The 23,245-nt window shown below is 36.1% G+C and overlaps 2 protein-coding genes across 2 annotated transcripts; both read left to right on the top strand.

The window, feature by feature from the left end:
* Window positions 1–10,089: 10,089 nt before the first annotated feature.
* On the top strand, window positions 10,090–11,043 carry LOC124091103 (olfactory receptor 51J1). The gene has a single exon (XM_046442081.1). The coding sequence runs from the start codon at window positions 10,090–10,092 to the stop codon at window positions 11,041–11,043; it is 954 nt and encodes a 317-aa protein (XP_046298037.1).
* Window positions 11,044–20,682: 9,639 nt separating this feature from the next.
* LOC124091262 (olfactory receptor 51Q1) lies at window positions 20,683–21,642 on the top strand. The gene has a single exon (XM_046442228.1). The coding sequence runs from the start codon at window positions 20,695–20,697 to the stop codon at window positions 21,640–21,642; it is 948 nt and encodes a 315-aa protein (XP_046298184.1). The 5' UTR covers window positions 20,683–20,694.
* Window positions 21,643–23,245: the final 1,603 nt, after the last annotated feature.

Raw genomic sequence — 23,245 nt, 5'->3', positions numbered from 1 at the left:
TTTTATGTGGTGCTGAAGATCGAACCCAGGGCCTCGCATGTGTTAGGCGAGCACTCTACCACTGAGCCACAACCCCAGCCCATTATTTTATTTTTCTTGTTTTTTAGATTTGTCTGTTTTCTATATTGGCTCTAAGATTCCCTTGAGTTCTCTCTGTCCCTTTTGTATTTCTAAGTATTTAGCAAAGTTGATTTTCTGCTTATTTATCGAGTCAACTATCTGTTCTCCAAACTTATTCATACTTTCTAATCCACCATCCACTCACTTATGATTCAGTTCTTATTCATTATTTGAACAAGAACTTAATGTATTTTCAAAGTCCAAGCAGTAATTCCATACTTTAAAAAACAGATTCTCTAATCCTTTAATTTCGCAGAAATTATTAATTTGTTAATATCTAGAAATGCTCTAAATTTGTGAAAGCTAATATTTCAATGACCCAGAATAGGACTCTGAACAATGGGTGACATGGTGAACAAGGGTCCTGCTTCTTCATAAGCACAAAAAACAAGGGAAACAGCCAGAACCACACGGGGGAATTAAGACTGAAATTTTATCCAACCCGTAAGTGATGAGGTGATGAGGTATATCCCTGAATCAATAACCTAAGGAAAGAAGTCCCAGCTCTGAGTAAAAGCTGCAAACCTGTACAAGTTTACAAACTCTGAGTTCAAGTTTGCAAGCTGCAAACTCAGAGAAGGCCTTAGACCCTTCTCTGCCAACTTTAGAACAAGGTCCTTTCTGTCTATGCCCATAGAATACATTGTTCTTGACCAATGAAGATTAAGATATTAGAATGAGTAGGAAATAAACATTAAAGTATTTAAGAAGAATTTGGAAAAATATGCATGTACACTACACAAACATATGTGAAAAGATAATTGCAATACATGCATACACATATAAAGACATGAATGTATACACTTTCAACTGGTACATGTGGAAAGATATACATGTTCATGGATTCATGTAAACTTGTATATAAAATTCTACATGAACAAGCACGGTTATGCCTGTACCTGAATATAAATGAATGAATATTTATGTGTTCATATATATATTTACATAAACTTGCATGCTTGGGCATGCACAAAAATCATGTTCATGTATACACATCTTTTCCTATATTTTCTCATAATTTTCTTCTCTGAGAACACCTCTGAGATCCTCTGCTCTTGATCCAATTATTCCTTCAGTCCCAGAGGCAGCTTATTCTTTGAAGCCTGGTTTGCGTGTGTCTCCCAGGAAATGGACTACCAACATTGGGAGAAGAAAGATTCATTCTAAATTCGAGCTAAATACAAAGGTCAGTCGTCACTGTCTCTGGATAATGAGCTAAAAACTAAGCTGAGACAGACTGCCCTCAAATTCAGTAATTCTTCCACTAGGGTCTTGATTCTAAGTTGGTTTTCATTCTTTAGAGTTGTTACCCTCCTCTTTTTGCCTTCTCTAAAGCATCCTTGTGGCCTCCAGTTTCTATCTTCTGCAGCTAGCTGCACATACTGTGGGGCCTGCTTACCCCATAATCCCAGCTCCTCTGAAGATCCCTGCTGTCCACTCCTCCCTAACAGAACTCTGGTGACCCAGCTCCACCCCCACTCCTGCTTATCTCTTCTCTCTCTATAGGGCTTTCCTCCAGCTTCCTTCCCTCCTAACTTTAATGACAGTTTTGTCAATGAATAACTCTGTGACTTTGGCAAATCACTTGAAATGCCAATTTCTCACTCTTTCAAGGTATAAATGAGTGTGATTAGATCATTCAAAGGAAGCAATCAATAATGTGAAGATGAATGGGAAAAATCTTTACCCCATGCACCTCAGACAGAGCATTAATGTCCAAGATATAAAAGAACTCAAAAAACTTAACACCCAAAAAACAAATAACCCAAATAATAAATGGGCTAAGGAACTGAACAGACCTTCACAGAAGAAAAAATACAGTCGGTCAACAAATATATGAAAAAATGTTCAACATCTCTAGCAATTAGAGAAATGCAAATGAAGACTACTCTAAGATTCCATCTTACTCCAGTCAGAATGACAATTGTCAAGAATACAAGCAACAATAATTGTTGGCGAGGATGCAGGGAAAAAGGTATACTGATACATTGATAGTGGGACTACAAATTGGTGCAACCACTATGGAAAGCATAATGGTTGATTATGTGGAGATTCCTCAGAAAACTTGGAATGGAACTACCATTTGGCTCAGCTATTCCATTCTTTGTTTTATACCCAAAGGACATAAAATCAGCATATTATAGCAATACAGCCACATCAATGTTTATAGCAGTACAATTCACAATAGCCAAGCTATGGAACCAACCTAGATGCCCTTCAACAGATGAATGGATAAAGAAAATGTGGTATATATACACAATATAATATTACTCAGCCTTATAGAAGAGTGAAATGATGGCATTTTCCAGTAAATGGATAGAGCTGGAGAATATCATGCTAACTAAAATAAACCAATCCCAAAGAACCAAAGCAAAATTGTTTTGTCTGGTATGCAAATGCTAATTCACAATGTGGGGGGAAGGAAGAATAGAGGTACTTTGTCTTAGAGAGGAGTGAAAGTAGGGGAGGGGGTTTAGGAGTAGGAATGATAGTAGGATGAATAGGACATTATTACCCCATGTGCATGTAATATTACAAGATTGGTGTAACTCTACATCATGTACAACCAGAAGAATAAGAACTTATATTCCATTTATGTATAATGCATTCAAAATGCATTCTACTGTCATGTATAACTAACTAGAATTAAAATAAATTTTTAAAATAATTAATAAGACAATGTATATAATGAAAACAGACATAAAACACCTTTCCATGATGCCTGATATGCAGTATTAAATTAGTGCATTTTATTTCCATTCCTCCTTGCCCTCTTCTCTACCAAACACCAGGCTTTATCTATAATACTGCACAGTTGACCCTTATACCTCACTCATTAGCACTCATCTCTGACTTCCTGCTATCTCAGCTCCACACATAAAATTAAATTAAAAGGGAAATTAAATTATCTTTTTCCTTCAAAAGTTTCTGTAGTCAACCAAAGAAGACAAAGTATTTTTTCACTAATTCCTATCCCACTGTGTATCAGTATGCATCTTTCTTCCTGCTTCCTGCCACGCTTCCCTTTCCCTTTTCATGCCGCAAGCCACAAAGATATACTGCAAAAATGGGCTCTAGTCTCTGAAGAAAACCACTAGAAGAAATTCATCTAAGTCACTGAATTGCAGTTAGAAACCAAGTGCTAGGTTAGGGAGACGTGCTATGAGAGGCGTGCCTGAGTGAGGGCAGACATCATAGAACTGACATCTGAGCAGGATCTGAAATAAGGAAGGTGGGTGCATTTGAATTAAAATAGAATTTCTAGTTAAACTGAAGGCTGGAGTGCCCAAGAAAGGGAAAAAAAGAAAACAGAAAACGTTGCAGAGAAAAGTGGGTGGGGAGAAGAAAAGCAAATGATAACAACCACCAAAAAATAATAAGTGAAACTAACAAATAGCAATAGACAGGCAAGGCAAGGAAAGAAAAAAAAAAAACAAAAAAACAATGCTGCATTGGAACACACCAAGGAGCTAAGCTAAGCCTCCATCAGTAAAGGCTCACAGGCATTAAGAAGTGTCATTCAATGAAATTGCATGCATGAGACAGACTCTTCCTTCCGTCTTGAACAATGAGATGGGGAGCAAAACTCATCATTCTTCTAAATAATTCAAATTGATGCCACTTACTTCCCCTGCACCAGACTCTTCTAAAGTCCAGTGGGTAGGTATTTTAGAATCACTTTTATTCACCTTTTAATTGATACTCATGAAATGAACACAGCAGCAAACAGACTATAAAGATGATCATTGTAAGTTTTAGGCTGGAGTCCAAAGAAGATCTCCCTCCCTGTAGCCTATATTATGGATGGGCTTATTTTCTCTCTGGTTCCTTCTACATGTCAGTTGACGCTCAGTGTTGTCACAGTTTTACACACCAGCTATTAATTTCTCATGCAAATAATTGTGTTGTTATCATTCTCGAAAGCTCAGAGGAACTCATGGAAAGTAGTGAAACTTTATAACATGTGAAAATCATTTTTTGTTCTGTTTCAGAGAACAAGATCATTTATTTCTTGGAGGCATTCTAGATTCTTGAAAGATTTCAGTATAATAAGTCTGGGTCAAAAATTCTGGGTTGATATCTTCAATATAAACAATTTTAAGCAACTAAGAAATTGCTTGATATTTAAAAATCAAATATTATCCACAATAACAGGGCAGTATTAAACGAAAAAAGCATGACAATTGTCTCAACTGTACTGATGATATTATAATTTCACCAACAATAGCAGCATTTAGCAGAAATGTATTATTTGCAAACTTCTCTTTAAGCCTAAGTTCAGACTATAGGGCCAGACTTATAATACCCTTGTTTTACAGATGGAGAAATGGTGATCCAGACAAGAAGTGACAGGCTAGGTCTCCACTTGGGCAATAAGACCCAATATCCTACAGTGTTACCTCTTAAGCATACTGCTCTAAAATCCAAAAATACAAGACATGAAGTCTGAAATCATAAATAAAGTATATAATTAAAATAACTAGTGTCATATAAGCAATCAAAGGAAATTCTCGAAACTGTCTCAAAATATTAAGCATTATAAAGAAGAAGAAAATTACTTAGGCTACCAATATGCTTCAGTGAAGGATTGAATTGAAAAGGAATACACACCCACTGATATCATTTAGAGAAGAAACAAAGCCCCGAGTATCAGGGTGGTCCTATAACAGGGAAGACTTTATGTCATTATTGACGTTCATTCCTCAATGAGAAGTCACGTTCTACTTGGAAAACCTGTCTCCCACATGGTTAATATTACTTCCATGTAGCCAATGATTATTGCAGTTTATAAGGCTCTTTTATATGTGTTAATATATTCACTCCCTTAGTATATATATATATATATATATATATACATATACATATATAACACACACACACACACACACACACACACATCCCTATTTTACAAATTTAAAAGGTCGAGTTCAAAGATTTATAGAAATTTGAAGCCAGAGGCTTAAAACCACATCTGCTGGTTCAACTCTGTCAGCAGTTCAGGACTGAGAAAGAGATTATTCAATTTTTTCTTATTTTTTTCCTAACACAGATTTTGATTAATCTTCTATCTTAAGGTGTGGAGGTTTTCTCACAGGTACATCTTGATAAACAAAGGTCTCTTCCTGTCTTCTTGAGAAATGTATTTCTTTTGGATAATGTAAGTAGATCCATGCTGTCTTCCCAGGTAGGGGTTCAGAAGATATCAGCACATGAATTTAAATTTGGGATCCATGATGGATTTAAGTTTCTGTCATCATTTTTGCAGTTTCTGAAACATGCTCTGAAGGAGTCATAGTCTTGTCCAGCCTTCCATACACATAATAAATATTGATTAAATATGTTCCAATATGTAGGTTGGCAATGGAAAACATTTCCCACTGGATAGAATACTTCTTTGCCTTAAGAAGGATTACAGTGGGCAAATCCTTCTTTCCACTAACTCTACCATAGTTTTTTTTGTCCTATACCTTCCTTCATCCTCATGTGGAAAATCCAAATTAATTATCCAGAAGATTGTGGAATGAATATTTTAGAGATGTTTTATCCAAGAAAAGCCAGATAATTTGCATCTCCATTGGACAGCTGGGTTTGATAATGCTTGGAGTGGCAGAGATGGGTACTTGGAGTTTTCTCTGTTTTTTGAACTATGTTAATATTGAACTAATTTCTTTTTCTCTCCACTCCTCATCAGTCACTGAAAATTCAACATGCTATTAACAAGAATTTATACAGTGTCAGAAACATTAGAACTTTATGTCAGTATTTTCAGTCACCTTTTTAAAGCTACTCAACACCATCTATTGCTAGTTAAAGGGGGAACATTAAATTGTTACCAGTTATATATGATGAGATCACTGTAAGAATTAGTTTGAACTACTTATATTATCTTATTCCAGAGATGCCCCTATTTCTAAGTCACGACTCCACATTTTCATATTGTGTTAAAGACCAAACTGAAGTCATCATGGAATGGGAAAAAGGAAATGAGTCTGTACATAACAATAAGCAGAATTTGCAGGTCCTTCTCATTGAGCACACTTGGTGTTCTCTGGATGTTCTTGGTGTTCTCTGTGCCCTGCTCCCTTCTTGATAAATACATGTTCATAAAAGTAGTAGTTAATAATCACAATAAATTGTTATATTGTTTCTCTAAGATACAATTGTCCTACAATCATTATATAGCCAATATCTGAGGTGTGCTTTTCAAAAGTCATTTATTTGTACATGTTAATTACACAGAATAATGGATTTCATCTGGCACATTTGTCCATGCATATAACATAGCCTGGTTAATATTACTCTACAGTATCTCCCCTTACCCTCCTTCACCCTCCCCTGTTCCCTTTGCTCTACCCAGTGGTTTCTCTTCCATTTTTGTAACTGCCCCTTTTCCCTTTGTTTCTCTCTAGCTTCAACATATGAGAGAAAACATGATAATTGACTTTATGTATCTGGTTTATTTCACTTAAAATCATACTCTTTAGGGCTATTCATTTTTCTCCAAACTACATAATTTCATTCTTTCTTAGCTGAAAAAAATCTCCATTATACATATGTACCATATTTTCTTTATCCACTTATCTGTTGATGGACATCTAGGCTGCTTCCATAACCTGGCTATGGAGAATTGTGCATACCCATGTTTACGGAATGCTTTTTTTAAGCAGCATATGTTATAAGTAATTTATGTACCTTAATTATCATACTAGGTAAATATTATTGTGCTCATTTCTATATCTTTGCTTATTTCCTGTAGAGGTCTCTGGATATTAAGAAAGGGTGATGTAATTACCTGGATAATTTCTCAGTGGACCTGACTCCCTGCCTATTACTTTACTCTCAGGGCTTCTGATCAGCTTACAAAGAGGGAGGCAGCACCCCAGCCCAAGAACTGGGAAGGTAATAATGCCAAAGTGGTGGTTGCTAACATGAGCTTCCCTGGACCATTTGATGCCTGTGGTGAGTAATCAAGCCACAATCTCCCATCCCTGCCTCCTCCTAAAGCAGTTTCCAGGATTCCCACCCCTGCCTCACTCTTTGAAGCCCTCTAGATTTTTCCCTAATCAGTACTTTCCCTTAAGAGGGATTACAGAGGGCAAATCCTAGCTATCTGAACCTGTATGGTAGAATGAGCATAGTGTTTTCCTAGGCTTAACAGCTGGTGAAGAGCAAAACAAAAATATCAGATGACACCATGGGTCAAAATAGTTTTTCCATGATATTATTGTGGGTTACTCTCACAATGCATATGTCTTATTTATATGCTTATTTGTTAAGTGGGAACTTTGTCTTCTTGCTTTCCTCACAGATGTGCCCTGAGTATCAGTGAGTGATAAGGGAAGAACACTTTTAATAGAAAGTAAGAGATAAGCTGACCATGATTGATCTTTTCAAAGAATGCCTTGGAAAAGAAATAGTGGGTTGAAAGGATACTAATATTTACTGATTGTTAAAGGATCATGTTGAATAGTCATAGCCATTGTCTGTGGTAGATAGTAACATCTTTATCTTAAATAACAACAACAAAAAAAAAAACACAAAAGTGCACAAAAGTAAAATAAGTTACGTTGCACATAGGAGTCACCTCCAATCCAGTCTTGCTTCAGGGATATTAGAATCACTGTATCATCTTTTTCTTTCTGCTGATTTTTCTGTCCTGTTATACTGGAGTAAACACTAAATGACCCCTTTTGTTATCTCCCATACTGGAGTGCTCTTGTTGAATAAATCCTAAACTCGGAGAAATGATTGTGCTGAGGATCTCTTTCAAAAAGGCCTGGCCTTATACTATCTGGTTTGGGAGACTTGAGATAAAGGTTGACATCAATGCATAAATGCAAGAAGGATAGAAAACAAAACAAAATAGGAACACATGAGAGAGCGAGGTAGGGCAGAGAAGACCGGGAAGTAGAGACTTCCAGTATTTGCCAAGATTTGTCCCTTCTAATATCAGGTCACTTGAGATGTGGTAGGCAAGACAAAGAATGCAGTTAGGAAGCACAGAGGAAAAGTTGTGTGATCCAGGGGTTTGCTGATACTCTAAGGAACTAAAAATAAGTTGTGCTTATGGAAAGAAGTATACAAAATGGACAGGGGAAGTTCCCCAAGCCTCCATCCCTGGGATGTTATGACATGTGTGATCATTTTATGAAGTCAATGATTTGCCTCTGAATTTCTCTACATTAAATTTAAGTGCAACCCTCCACAGAGAGCATTTCCTAAACTAGTATCTGCTTAGTTAAACTGCATCTGGCCATGGTAAGTGCCCAGGGATCCCCTATCTGGGCAAAAAAAAATATTTTTTAATTGTTTCCTCCCTATATTTTCGTATTTCTTCACAATTGTGAAAAGTCAATGATTTGAACATCATAGTATATTAATGGTTTTCATTTTCTCCATGTTTTATTCCAGTCTTTGTCAAAGTGTTGTCTTACATACCTGTAACAGTGTCATTTTTTCCCTCTGTGTCACACTTCACTCAACTTCTTCATTTAACCTGGAAATTTTTCGCTAATTCCTCAGGTTATCAGCTGAAGTGTCACTTTCCAAAGAAGGCTTTTCCTGACTTTCAAAATAAATTAGGTTTTTTCCTTTAGGTCCCCTTTATGGTATCCTAATTTTTTTTTTCCTATGGAACTTAATACTATTGGGAATAAAAAACCTCAGGGTATTTAATGATTGTGTGTGAATATGTGTGGGAGAAGATGTACTCTCTGATCTGTGGTTGAAAGTTGCAAAGATTTATTAAGTAGGTCCAGGACTCTATGTTGCCCGAGCCCTGTATGGTGCTTCACACAGAATTCTGGCTGGTTACAGATCTGCAGGACAGAGAAGAATTTAGTAATAACCAGCATGGGTGACTGCTGATGGCATGGGGTCACTGTTGCTAGGGAAATTAAGCAGTGGCTGAAGGAGAATTCATATCAGGATTTTCAGGCATATTTTCATTGAGTTTGTAAACTATGTTCATGTATGAATAGTTAAACAGGTGTGTGTGTGTGTGTGCGTGTGTGTGTGTGTTTGTATTTAAGTAAATGAGTTGAAAACTACCTTCCCAGCCCCAGGATTCCTTGTGTTATTACTATATTATGACTAGTAACACTCAGTTCAATGTAGGCAGGTGGTTTTCTCCTCTGTTGCCTTCCTCTCCTGTCAGGAAGCATTCCTTGAAAATCTGTTTAGGTTCCTGGTATTGCTGTTAGAGAGAATTGAGAAGTGCACCTGAGCCAGAAAGAAGTTTCATTTGGGTAAGGTAAGTTATTTTCGGGAACTGTGAGTCAAGGGACAATATTCATGAAAATATTTTCATGAACCTGATTCCTTCTGAATCATCCAGACCTTTGCACACAATCATTATGGTTGCTTCCTATAACTTTCAAAGCTCAGACTGGCTAAACCAGTGTAGATCCACAACCCATGTTTTTCTAGTTTAATTCTGCAGCTCACTCCAGGCTCTGTTCACTCCATTGTCTTGGCTTTGCCTTGGACTTTAATCATTCAATTACCCATACACACTCGTTTAGCTGTTTTGTATGCCATACTCTGTGCCTTGAATCTATGTATTTATAACTAATATCTGCTCACCTATTCCCAGCATTAATTCATAACTCTTGCTGAAATTGTGTCCCTGTTTGTCTCCCCAGTGACGTTCTAGGGTCAAGCATCTTGATGCCAACAGGGCAGTCATTTTTTCCTCAGCTGATTCAAGGTCACTTCAGTTTAGATGCGGACTTTTCTATTAGCCAAGAACGTCCCTGTAATGGAAACTGTAAACTGCGTCACAATGGGAATCTCCTGATGATGGTAATTTGTCAACTTCCAGAAGTGAGACCGTTGGCCACATGAATCTGAGTTTGTTTTCTTCTTCCCTCCCTAAATGCTCAATCATCTTTCTCCATAATAATGTCACCTCACTAGTTTATTTCTAATTTTCCAGGTGTCCCAGATCCTGTGGGATGAGATTTCAGCATGAAGAATTCCAATAGCTCTTTGGGGTTCTTGCCTACAACATTCATTTTGGTTGGCATCCCAGGCCTGGAGGCCGAGCACTTCTGGATATCCATTGCTTTCTGCCTGATGTACATCATCATCTTCCTTGGAAATGGCACCATTCTTCATGTCATCAGAACAGATGCTTCCCTACATCAGCCCATGTATCTCTTTCTTGCCATGTTAGCACTAGCTGAGGTTGGTGTCTCTGTATCCACCCTGCCTACAGTGCTAGGTATATTCCTTTTTGGCACCACTGAGATTAGTTTTGAAGCATGCCTTTTCCAGATGTTCTCCATCCATTCTTTCTCCATTATGGAGTCAGCTGTGCTGCTGGCCATGTCTGTAGACCGCTTCGTGGCCATCTATAGCCCACTGCGCTATACCACTATTCTGACACTGCCTCGTATCTTTGGCACAGGAGTTATTATTGGACTGAAGAGCATTGTGCTCATGGCTCCATTGCCCATGCTTTTATGGAGGCTGCCGTTCTGTGGCCATAATGCTCTCTCTCATTCCTTTTGCCTCCACCCTAACCTTATCCATCTACCTTGTGGGGACATTTCTATCAACAATATCTATGGACTTTTCATTGTTACCTCCACTTTTGGGCTGGATTCATTGCTCATAGTAATCTCATATGGGCTCATACTTCACACTGTATTGGGTATTGCCACTGGAGAAGGGCGGAAGAAGGCACTCAGCACATGTGGTTCACATATTTGCGCTGTATTAGCTTATTATATACCTATGATTGGCTTGTCTATGGTGCATCGCTTTGGAAAGCATGTATCTCCTCTGCTGCAAACCATGATGGCTAATGCTTACCTTTTCTTCCCACCTGTTGTCAACCCCATTGTCTATAGTATTAAAACCAAGGAGATTCATCGTGGCATTATCAGAATGCTAGCAAAGAAGAGATCCAGAGTTTAATCAAAGGCCAAATTAAAAAGGGAGTTTTATTGTTTGGTTTTCTATAGTTACCTTATGTGGTTGTAACTGGGATTGCCTTAAAACATGGTGTCTAACAGGAGGCTTTCATAGTCTGGCAGTGAACTGGAATGGAAATGCAAGTAGGCACAGAATATGCATAATTAAACAGTTGGAAAACTAATAATATTTTTAAAAAGATCATGTGACATGAAGTTTTCCATTACCTCACATACTTGAATCAGGATTGCAAAAAAAGATTGTTTATGAGAACACATTCAGAAGGTGTCCTGAGAAATCTGTTGAGTCCTCTGTACCTGGGAGAGAGGAAGTAAGTGTGTTGCATTCTCTTGAGCTATTGGCCCTTTGATTCCATAGCAAGGGAACACCAGAGCTAGCTCAAAGGAGGCTTCCCCTACATGCTTTAATGTGGCATTTACCCTACTTCACCAAGGTTGCACACTGGGAGAGACCAAAAATTACTAATCTTGTATGTTGTGCAAAATTCTGACGTTCTCCCCCAAGATGGCAGAAACTTTCAAATAAACATCCTCTTTGAAGACATTGATAATTTTTGTTTGGCTGGATATTCCTTTTCAGACCCTTGAAATAATATGAAGAGCTTATACTTATATTTTTCAGAGAAAGAGATTAAGATCTTTGAGATGCAAATATATACTGGGTACTTTATATTTATTATTAAATATGAACATTATCAACAAACCTGAGGTAGGAAATGACTAAAATATTACAAAATGATATAGTTATTATTCTTCAGATGAAAAGCTGATGTTTAGATATAATAAGCATCTTATTAAACCTACATATCTATGAGTTAGAATCTCCTTGACCTTATTAGTAGTCAGCCAAGTAGAATTTACAGAACACAATCAATGCATCAGACATGATCCAGGCCCTAAAGGTAAAGCAGTAATAAAGAGACAAGGCACCTTGTATTACAGAGCGTAGAAAGGAATTTACCCACTACTATGTTCACCATCTTTGCTATATTTTATGCTTCCTATGAAAAAATGTTTAGAATCAATTTTATGCAGACATTCGAATGCCCCATATATAAATAACACAAATAAAAAAGCTTTTGATTATGAATTTTAAATATTTTAAATGGTTCTGTTTTACATTGCAAGGATGGCAAAAATTGGCAAAGACTTCTTGTAAAAGTTAATTCTGTGAATTTGTCTCCAGGTTTTCCTTTACCAGTTTTCCTAGATTCTGACCTGGGGATCTGCAATTGCCTAAAACTAACCACCAGTGGCAAAGTTCTGCAGAAGACAATGATATTGAATTATCAAGGAAAATCAAGCAGGTAAACCCTGGCAATCCTATAGATAGTCAGAGGATTGAGAGAGTGATTCTGAGAAGAGGGATGAAAAGGGGGAGTATCTTTATAGAATCCGAAGACATCCCATATCTAAAGATGTGCAGAATAGGTGATGGCACCAGGTTGTTAAATGGCTTGGCATAAAACGAACATCTTAGCAAGTCATTTTTGTTTCTAAAGATTGTGTTGGGAATCTTTAGGCTTCTTAAATATGATTGCTCCTACATTTGAGCCTGTTGCAAATGTTGACTCTAAATCTCATCCTTAGATGTTTGTCAGATCACGATCAATTTAGTGTAAACCTTTCAATCCCATCATAGAATGGATTTGCACATATCCACAATCTCCATTTTTTTTCTAACTTTTATTGTTCCATTGTCCTGAAATCCAGGCTTCTGTCAATGTCAGATTCAGACAGGGAGAATTTTGGAAAACCATATGCTGAAAACAGTCTAGAAATCAGCTAGTGTCTATGACATTGAATTCAACAGAATTCAATATGACTTTATGGAAAAATATCAGTTTGGGCTCCTTTTCTGCCCTTATAATTACTACCCTAATTTATAATCTAGACCTTTTGAAACTATGTTTGATCTTTTTTATCTTTTCAACAGGACAAAATTATCCACCTTTATATTTAAGTATGTAGGAAAATAAATTAAGAATTTGGACACTTTAAAATGTAGGAACGTTATAGGTTATTTCCACACTTATCAAGGGAATATTATTGTGTCAAGCCAATCATCCTGCCCACAATTAGAAAACTTAGAGAAATACTTTCAAATAACTTCAAAGAACATCAACAATGAGTGCATAAAGGCCAAGATTCCAAAGAAGGGAAGCCTAAAGAATTGAGCCTGGAAGTTTTTGTTATTTTTCCCTTTAAGGAATTTATCTATTCAAAAGTAAAAGCTGACAAAATGAAAACAGCTGATAACAATCTCAAAGGGATGATATGCAAAGGACAATTTGTAAAACTAAAAGTTAATTAGATGAATCCAGAATGATTCATTTTATTATAGATTTTATTATAGTTTTCCAAGTAATGAAACTGACAAAAAAAATATCAACATTTTAAAAACTTTGGAAAACATTATTAAAATTTCTATCTAATTAACAATTCCAATAAGCAATTACATAACAAATACTCTTTTCACTTTTTTCATTTTTCCTTCCACATTTTTATTTGTTCATTATAGTTGTACATAATGATATAAAACACTCTTTCTAAATGCATAAGAAACACTTCCCAAAATAAACCATCAGGACATAGTAGTATTTTATACCTTGATTGGGATTGAGGTCAGAAGATGTGATGTATTTATTTTGTGAATACTTAATGAGCAATTTACATATAAAATGAATACATTTACCTATGATTATTATATGCCAATAAAAATGTGTAATGTGTATTAAAAAGAATGGTGTGCAACATTTTTAAAGTGTAAATACCATTTGTCTGTGTGGTGGTGATGGGTGCTTATCTGCACATTGATTTTCATAAACTCCAGTTCTGAGTCCCACTTGGTTAACCTCTCTGAGTTAGGTTCCAGATGCCTCAAATGAAACTTTCTGAGTTAACAGAGTTAAGTTCTTGTTCACTTGTTTCTTTGTTGTCAACAATGTTTCATATCAGTAATCTTTATAGTTCCAAGTTATTAATAATTTCTTTCACTCTTTGTGAATAAAGAATTTAACATGCCTTTAAATGTTATTTAATTTCGTAGCTTCTATTTTTCTTATTAATGATTAATTTTATATCTGCATTTTATAAAATATTGACAAGTTTACACATTCAAAAGACTCAAATTTTAAAAACATAGAGTGTATGTATATATATTTAAAATATTCACTTTTAGTCTATATTTTATTCATTTTCGCTTCTCCAGACACACACAAAATTTGGTTTATTATATTTCCTTTTAGGGAAAAAATCATGCATAAATAAGAAATTATGTGAATTTATACTTTTTTTCTATTGAAAATTGTGTGCTGCCCTCTACTTAATTTTTAACATATATATCTATATCTTTGAGGTCACTCATAAACAACATTTTCATATCTAAATATTTTATTTTGCAAATTCTGGTATACTATATGTTCCCACAATTTATTTACCAATATCCAGTTAATGAATATCTAAATTGTTTCCATTTTATACTCTTACAAATCACATTATATTGAAAAATCTTGTCTGTAAATATGCCAGTTTGCACCTATATATTTAAAAATACAATTGTAAACTCAATTTCTAGAAATGGAATTGCTGAGTAAAGAATTGTGTACTTACATAACTCTGACACAATTTTGATACAAATTTTGGTTACAAAGTTTGTACAACTTTGGTAAAATATTTTCAATGTCCTCTATAAAATTCACTTATTAATTTGCCCATGGATGTGTTTGAATATTCTTGGATTTTGCTAAGATGATGAATAAAAAGCTGTATCTCAATTTCATTAAAATATTTACAGTTTTTTCTGCATATAAACTAGATGAACATTATTTTTATTGTTCAAATATGCATTAGAGACAAATCTCTTATATGTCTCATTCTTCTTCATTTTCAAAAATTATAATACTATCAGTTGTACCAATTTTACCAATATTCCTTTTACTGATAAATATACTTTATCACTTTGTCAGTTTTAAATTGTCTTTTGATCCTCAACCACTATAAGTAAAATAATCAAATACTTTATAATAACTTCCAAAATCTTTACTCCCAATTTGTATTGGTTGTTTAATTTCTTCATTTTCAGGGTTTATAACAATTTTTTGCTCTGCAATCACAATCTCCTTTCCGACGAAGCAGTAGTGGTTTAGAGGTGGAGCTTCTCCAAAACACAAAGGCAAGCCATATTTGAAGGAAGCACCCTGGACCTTCCTTAATAAAACACACCTAAATAAACACCTGCTGGTTCTTATTGACTATGGAGAACACAGTCTCAATAAATACACATGAAAAGTCCTAGGTCAATTGTCTCTAGATAACACCACAAGTCACTTCTGGCCTGAGCAGAGATCCAGTCTTTCCTGGGGAAGAAGTTCAATGCATGACACAGCTGCTCCCTGTAGATCACTGGAAAAGGAAATTCCATTTGTCTCTGTGATTTGAGAATCTACCACATCAACTCTGAGATTGGTCATATTCATGCCATGACAATATCAAAGGGCAACTCTGCTCCAACTTTGAACAATCCCTCTCAAACCAGATAAGGCACAGCAGTAAGCAGGAAGGCACTAATGATCGCTGAGACAACATCTGCTAGGATAGGAGTTAGGCTGTTTCCATGTACCTCACAAGATGTTTAGATTTCCATGTGTCTGTCAGCTCATTTGTGGTACATATAGATCAAGCAGAGAACTTTATTCGTGGTTTTACATATTGTTACTATTAATTTTATTTCCTTGAACTATATGTCTGTATATTTATTGAAGTCAAGAGATTTTACTCCTTGCCTTTACATTTTTATAATAATTTTTAAATGTTTTTAATTTAGGATGTGTCTTTAGAGGGGAGACAGCATATGAAAGTTTTAACACTTCAAGTTTAAGTTTGAATGAGTATTTTTTTAAGTAAACTGAAAACAAATTTTTCGTCCTTGACAACAATACTCTTAAGAAACATAGTCAACCCTTCCCTAAAGGGCACAGATCTTGGAATTTACTTTCCAACCATTTCCCCATATTAACCAACCCAGGCTGGAGAGTTTCTGAGAGCTAATTTCCACAAGAACCTTTCAACCACATCACATTCTCTCAAGGTTTGGAACCTGACTATAATAAGGTTTTCTAAGTGAAAACGAATGATTGGCCTCCTGGTTCTCTCCCTTAGGGCCTTAGGTCTCAGAGCACAAGTTTTACACTCTTATAAGATCCTGGCACAAGTCTCCTCACTCATATCCTGCATTCCAGGCTGCAATGTTCAGGAACATATAATCACACTCAACCACAGGGCAGAGAATAGAAACCAAAGAGCATTGAGAAACAAACAAACAGAGAACACTCAGGTAAGGCTGGACTGCTCCAGTGATGGTTAGCAATAAAAGTAAGAGGAGGGGATGAGCGAAAGGAGGGGATGCTCTGTAGAGACAAGGGGAAGAATTAAACAGACTCATTTCAGAGACACCCTAAAAGGAGGTAGACTAGAGTGAGGAGATAGGACAGGTAGGAAACATGAAGCATTTCATGCAGAAGTTGTCACTATGCTCCCACTGAGTACAAAGTGGAACTCTGATGTCTTTATCCCTTGTTATCTCAAACCTGTGACCATCAAAGCTGAAGTAGTCTCAGTGCACAAGAGTCTTCCTCTCTGTCCTGCAAATGGTTCATCAAATGTCTCAGAAAGAGGTGACTTTAAGGAAATATGGGAAATTGTGAATGAAGAATGAACAAAAGTTTGCTTGAAATTAATCAGGGTCTTACAAATTACTTTGCCCCACAGTAAGGGTTTGTGAGTTTAGAGCTGACATGAAATTAAGGAAATAGTTTCCTTAATACTTCCCAGCTACTGAGTCCAGATCTTACTGCACAAGGACAACTGATAGAAAGAAGCATATCTAGGAGGAACTAAAGATTAAGTACAATTCAGAAGTCCTCACCACCTGCTTGGAAATTCTCTAAAAATTTTGCTTATCTAAAGAATTACTTAAGAAAGTAGAAATAATTGCCTTGCAGAAAAGTAAATGTATTACAAGGTTTTCACTGGTATTAAGCCTTACCCTTCCCTTCCTCACCTCCCTCCCTTCTTTCCTCCTTTCCTCCTTTCTTACCTCATCCCTCCTTTCTCCACTCCTTCCCATCTTCTCTTGTTTTGTATCCTTTGGTTTTCCTAACACATATTCAGTAATTTTAAATCTGTTCTGAGTTCAAAAATACCAAGTATAAACCTTTAAATATTCTCCAACAGACTTTGGAATCTCGCATCTATCTCACCTTCTATATGATCTCACCCCTACCAACCGACATGTGTACATGAATGCTCACACACATGCACATACTTATGAATGCACACACTCATACATTTCTCACCTGCTTGTCTTCAGAGAGTTTGTGTCCCCCTAATTCTCTCCTGTTTTTACCTGCCCACATTCTCTTTCCAACAACAACAACAACAAAAAAAGTGATGATGTCTCTCTCTGCCTTAAAGCTCTGTGAAGACTCTATCCTCCTCCTCTGGAGCCCTCAGTTCTCACTACTTCCTGTCTTGGTTCCCACCACACCTTCAGTCAGGTCCATCTTGAGACAGCTAAGGAGGTTGCCATTTCTTGTGTATGTCACTACATCATCTTGTCTCCCATCTTATCACTTTCTCCACCCTTTTAAAACCACAAAACAGCTGGTAGATCCCTTCTTCCATCAAGAATTCCTGGCTCTTCAAAAAAATAAATACATATTTTCATCAGCACAACACATTTTTTATTATTTAATATGAAAGACAGTCATTATGCAATTATTAAGTGAAGTGAATTAAAATAAGAAAAGTTCTAGAACATCACACAGCACCAAGGAAACTGGGCAAACATTGTTGCTCTGCCATCATCTTCATCTCTCTACTCTCTGTCATTCAGTGATAAGCATGTCACATGGACAGTCTCAGTTGTGTTCAAGATATTTTACTTGAGAGAGAATATTGCAAGATTTTAATATAAATTTTATTGTGTACATTTCAGGTATACAACATGATGTTATGGGAAAAAGTGTGTGTAGTAGAATGGTTACTGTAGTGAAGCAAGTGAAGCTATCCATCATCTTACATAGCTACCCATTCTTTCTTTTTTATTTGTTTCTTTTTTAGTTGTGTATAACATTAGGAATCATTCTTACATAATTAAGAAAGCATGGGATATGATTTATTCAAATTCATTCTTTTTGTTGTTGTTTGTGAAGTTTAAAATACTGAAGCTCAAAAAAAATATTTGGAAATCTTGATGTCAGCTTACAAGAATCCTTTCAATATGGCAATTTACTCAGTGCTTTTTAATTCCATTTAAGACCTTAGTTTGTTGGCTCATAATCATTATTCTCTCAAAATGAAGTATAATTTCATTCCCTATTAATATTTATATTAACCAAACTAAAAATAAATAAAATAAAAAACCTGCAGTTTAAGAACTAGGGGAAGTATCATATATGTGAAGAAAAGATGTGTGGCTACCATCTAGGAAAAAAAATTAAAAAGACATAGGGGCCAAACTGTGGCCAAAAGTGCCTGTGAGAGCACGGGAATGCAGTCACTAATTGAAGGGCTAAAATGTCTGGACCACGTAGCCCCACTTGATCCCCGTGCAGCTGCCATTTCCTGGCTGCAGACACATTTTCCTCCTGCACAGCATTTGGATGGGCAGCACCACAAATTGTCTCAGGTTTTTCTTTACTTTATGCTTCTACAACTATTTATCTGATTAAATATATTTATTTGGAATATCTGATAAATTGTTAACTTTTCAGGTATATTAATCAAGATCATTAGTACTCAGTGCTAGGAGACTTTTATAAACTTTTGCTTTTGCCTCTTGTCTTTTGATGTTGTTATTGCTGTTCAAGTACTGGGGATTAAACTCAGGGATATACATAGCCCTAGCTACATTCCCAGCTCCTTTTATTTCTATTTTCAGACAAAGTCTTGCTAAATTTCCAGGCTATTCTCTAACTTGTAATCCTCCTACCTCAAATTACTGGGATTACAATCATGCACCACCACACCTAGTTTATGACCTCTTGTCTCTTGATTTACAGTTTAAATCTCAGAGGAAATTTCAATTCTTGTTGTTTATTATTTGATCAGTGATTCTCACTAGTCTCTATAATCTCACTACAATTTTTGCTTTCATATTACATTTCAGTTCCACCAAATAATTTCTAGAGGTTTCAATATTTTTATTTTTCTAATTTAAAAATTTATTTTATCTTTATTTTCTTCCTCCCATTTCTCCCAGTTTCTTAAATTCTTAAGAGATTTTTCAGAGGATTATACTTTGACACTTAGAAACTCATCAGGGGGGACATGATTAGAAAACATGTTTATTTCTTATAACATGTTCTGAGCTTTTATTCCCAGAACACTTCAAAGATTAACAGTTCAGTCATTATATTTTTTTCATTAAAGTCTGCATTCGCCCATAGGGGGCAGTATAACCAGATTTGAGAACACAGTCTACAAAAACTACAAAATCTCTCCATTTTTCCCCCTTTAATTTATCCCTCAGACCACTAATTTGGCTTCTTTTCCCATTACTCTACTGAACTGTTCCTCCAAAATGTTACTAGTGATATTCTTTTCCCTAAACTAAATTCTTTTCAGTACTGATTTTATTGAATATCTGTGTTCAATATCTGCTCTAAACTGTGGTGGATATTCCCTTTAATTAATCGGCTTTTGATTTTTATTTTCTCTGTTTTCCTCCCTTATCTTTAGACAGTCCTCTACAATTGCCTTTAATTTTTCTTCTACTTATACTTACCTGCTAAATTGTTCATTTTCTCATAAATCTGCCTTAGGACTCCTTCTTTTCTCATACTGAATTCTTGCTTAAATTTTGATGTTAACTTTAGATTCTCTATTACCTGAAATTACATTAACCCCTAGCAGACTTCTCCTCTCTGTCCTATGGGGCCTTCTATGAATCTGGTGGTAGTTTCTCTCAAGTAGCTTCTGTGAAGAACAGACTCAACTTGCACAAACCAACCCTGTACTCTTTCCCTGGAGTCTCCTCCTGCTCTAGTGCTAAAAAAAAAAAAAAAAAAAAAAAAATTCTTACTTTAATCTACTTGTGTTCAACTTGGGCATCACTTTGATATTTACCCTTTAAAACTATTTCTATTCAAGTAAATAATATAAATCAGTAAAATTTTATTTTTCTGTATGCCAAGTAAAATGTGGGTTGTTTATAGACTTGATTGAAAGTTATTTAAACTATTAATAAAACAAATTTCCATAATTCAAAACATTTATGCAGGTATATATGTACATATGTACAAGAGTCATTGGGATGTAATTATATATATATATATATATATATATATACAAACCATATATATATGGTTTGCAGGAAACATGAAGCTAAACCTCAGTGCGTAGCAAGGGGTATGAAAATTGAAAACATGAATTTACCTGAAATAAAAAGTTATAAAAAGGCATGCCTATTTGTTATGTTTCTGGCTAGTGTATTGCTCAGTGGAGTTAGAAAAAGCAATCTTAAAAGCATGCTTGTATCCTGGATTTAATAGATAATGATTCTGTGGTGGTAGCATACTGATGAGATTCTTAATGTGGAACACACAGATTCTGAGTTCTGCATTTATCAAGAATGGGGCCTGTGACTAACACCACCCACACTCCCTTCTACTTCATCCTCACGGGCATTCCTGGATTTGAAGCTTCCCACATATGGATCTCCATCCCCTTCTTCTGTCTCTACGCCATCTCCATCATGGGAAACACCACCATTCTTGCTGTCATCCGTATAGAGCCGTCTCTGCACCAGCCCATGTACCTGTTCCTCTCCATGCTGGCTCTGACTGACCTGGGCCTCACACTCACCACTTTGCCCACAGTCATGCAGCTCCTCTGGTTCAACATTCAAAAAATCAGATTTGAGGCCTGCTTTGCACAGTTCTTCTTTCTCCATGGATTCTCCTTTATGGAATCTTCCGTACTGCTGGCCATGTCCTTTGATCGTTATGTGGCCATCTGCCGCCCACTCCATTATGCCTCCATCCTCACCAGTGAGGTCATTTGTAGAATTGGGTTAGCCATTATTTGCCGCTGTGTCCTGGCTGTTCTTCCCTCACTTTTCCTACTCAAGCGCCTGCCCTTCTGCCGCTCCCACCTACTCTCTCACTCCTACTGCCTCCACCAGGATATGATTCACCTGGTCTGTGCTGACATCCGAGTCAACGCCTGGTATGGATTTGCCCTGGTCCTGCTCATTATTGTAATGGACCCTCTGCTCATTGTACTCTCCTATGTACTCATCTTGAAAAATGTGTTGAGCACAGCCACCCGAACTGAGCGATTTCGTGCCCTCAATAACTGTCTTTCTCACTTTCTGGCTGTTCTGGTCCTTTATGTCCCCATGGTTGGTGTATCTATGACTCACCGCTTTGCCAAACATGCCTCTCCACTGGTCCATGTTATCATGGCCAATATCTACCTGCTGGCACCACCTGTGATGAACCCTATCATTTACAGTGCAAAGACCAAGCAGATCCGTCAGGGAATTACTCGCCTCCTATTTCAGAGGAAAATGCACTAACTATTGAAGTTTAGATTTACAGGAGTCATTTTATTAGGTAATGCAGAGTCAGGAGCAAAGACCATTACCATCACAATTTTAAGTAGCATAGATGATAAAAGGAGCAGATGGTATATAAAAAGCTTCCATTGTAAATAAAAAGATATCACTATTGCTTCACCAGAAATTATAAGAAATAGGTTTTGTTTTTGTTTTCTTTGCAGGGCTGGAGATTGAACCCAGGACTCATGCATGCCAGGCAAGTGCTCTACGCCTGAGCTACACCCCCAACCCCAATAGTTTTTTAAAAACTCAACTTTGCACTTCACTAATCATTTGACTTAGCGAAAAGAAAAAAAATTAAAATATGATTCAAACTATGAAGTCTTTCCTTCCTTCTTTGCAGTGTTAAGTATATGATAAAATATAAAATTCTGCTTTATAAAATTTAAATTCTGATAACTATATAAAAATTCTCATTGAAGCTATAACATGTTCATATCCTTATAAGTAATTTCTAAAGCAAATGTCAACGTTTAATTAACACTGGTTCTCATATAATCTCACACTGAAATAATAAAAGACAACCTTCATAAATTAGGAGACCAAACTGAAAACAGGCAAAACATTATGGATAATGGTGCTATGTGGAAAGAAAAAAACAAATACTAATCACCAAAAGCCAAAGAGAAAATACTCTGAGAGTTTCAGAAACTGTAAAACTAATTTCCAATTCAAAGTTCACTTAAACTTAGTGGTGGAGTCAAAGATTCAGAAATGGAAACTCTTGCTTAAAGAGGATGGTAGGTACAAGAAGGAACTCCAAAAAATCATCTCTGGAAGATTGCAAGAAACTTGTCAACATTTTGTGTGAATATACAGAACCAACTCAAAATGGTGGAAAATTAGCTTTGCCTTCTACACTGGCTCAAGCTGTGCTCTCACTATGGTGGATACCCTTGATTTGTCATCATGATTTGTTAATCAATGAGTTGAAAAAGTTGTTTATCATTTTGCAAGCAGTTTCTTTATCTATAAAATCTGTACAATTATGCCTCCATAAGAAGTTTTAGTAGATATTGGATAGAAAACACACATAAACTGTCAGGTTTGCGAGAATGCTTTTGATAGAGAAACATGGAGTCAAAGGAAGGACCACCTTCATCAAAATTGTAAATACTATCAATAAAGAGTAAGGAATAAAGGGTATGAAAAAAGCTTTGCTTTAAATTAAAAAAAGCCCTGTTTGGAGTATAGGCTGCTCTTAGTATTATATCCTTCTTTTAATCTCATTCTGTGATATTTTTAATTGTCTCTCTATGGATGATAGATAGATAGATAGATAGACAGACAGACAGAGATAAAGGCCCCAACTTAAACAGAGATATAAATAGAGATGCATTTGAGGTTTTCCCTAGGAATGTCCACTAACCCACTCCTGCATCTGGGATATTTCCAATGCTACTGCCCTCTTCTCACCTCTTAGTCACCATATGTCCAGAATTATCAGTAACAAATTCAATCTAAAAATAAAGATGAACCTCAGAACTGCATATAGATTGAGAATCTTCCTAGGAATTTTAAGAATAACTTTATTCAGGTGTCCAGCATCTATGGAAAAACA

Source organism: Marmota monax, unplaced genomic scaffold (assembly GCF_021218885.2).
Source record: "Marmota monax isolate L192 unplaced genomic scaffold, Marmota_monax_Labrador192_F-V1.1 WCK01_AAM20220418_F8-fsc00068, whole genome shotgun sequence".
NCBI lineage: Eukaryota > Metazoa > Chordata > Mammalia > Rodentia > Sciuridae > Marmota > Marmota monax.
Note: the sequence above shows the minus strand (reverse complement) of the source record. Positions and strands in the feature narration are given on the sequence as shown.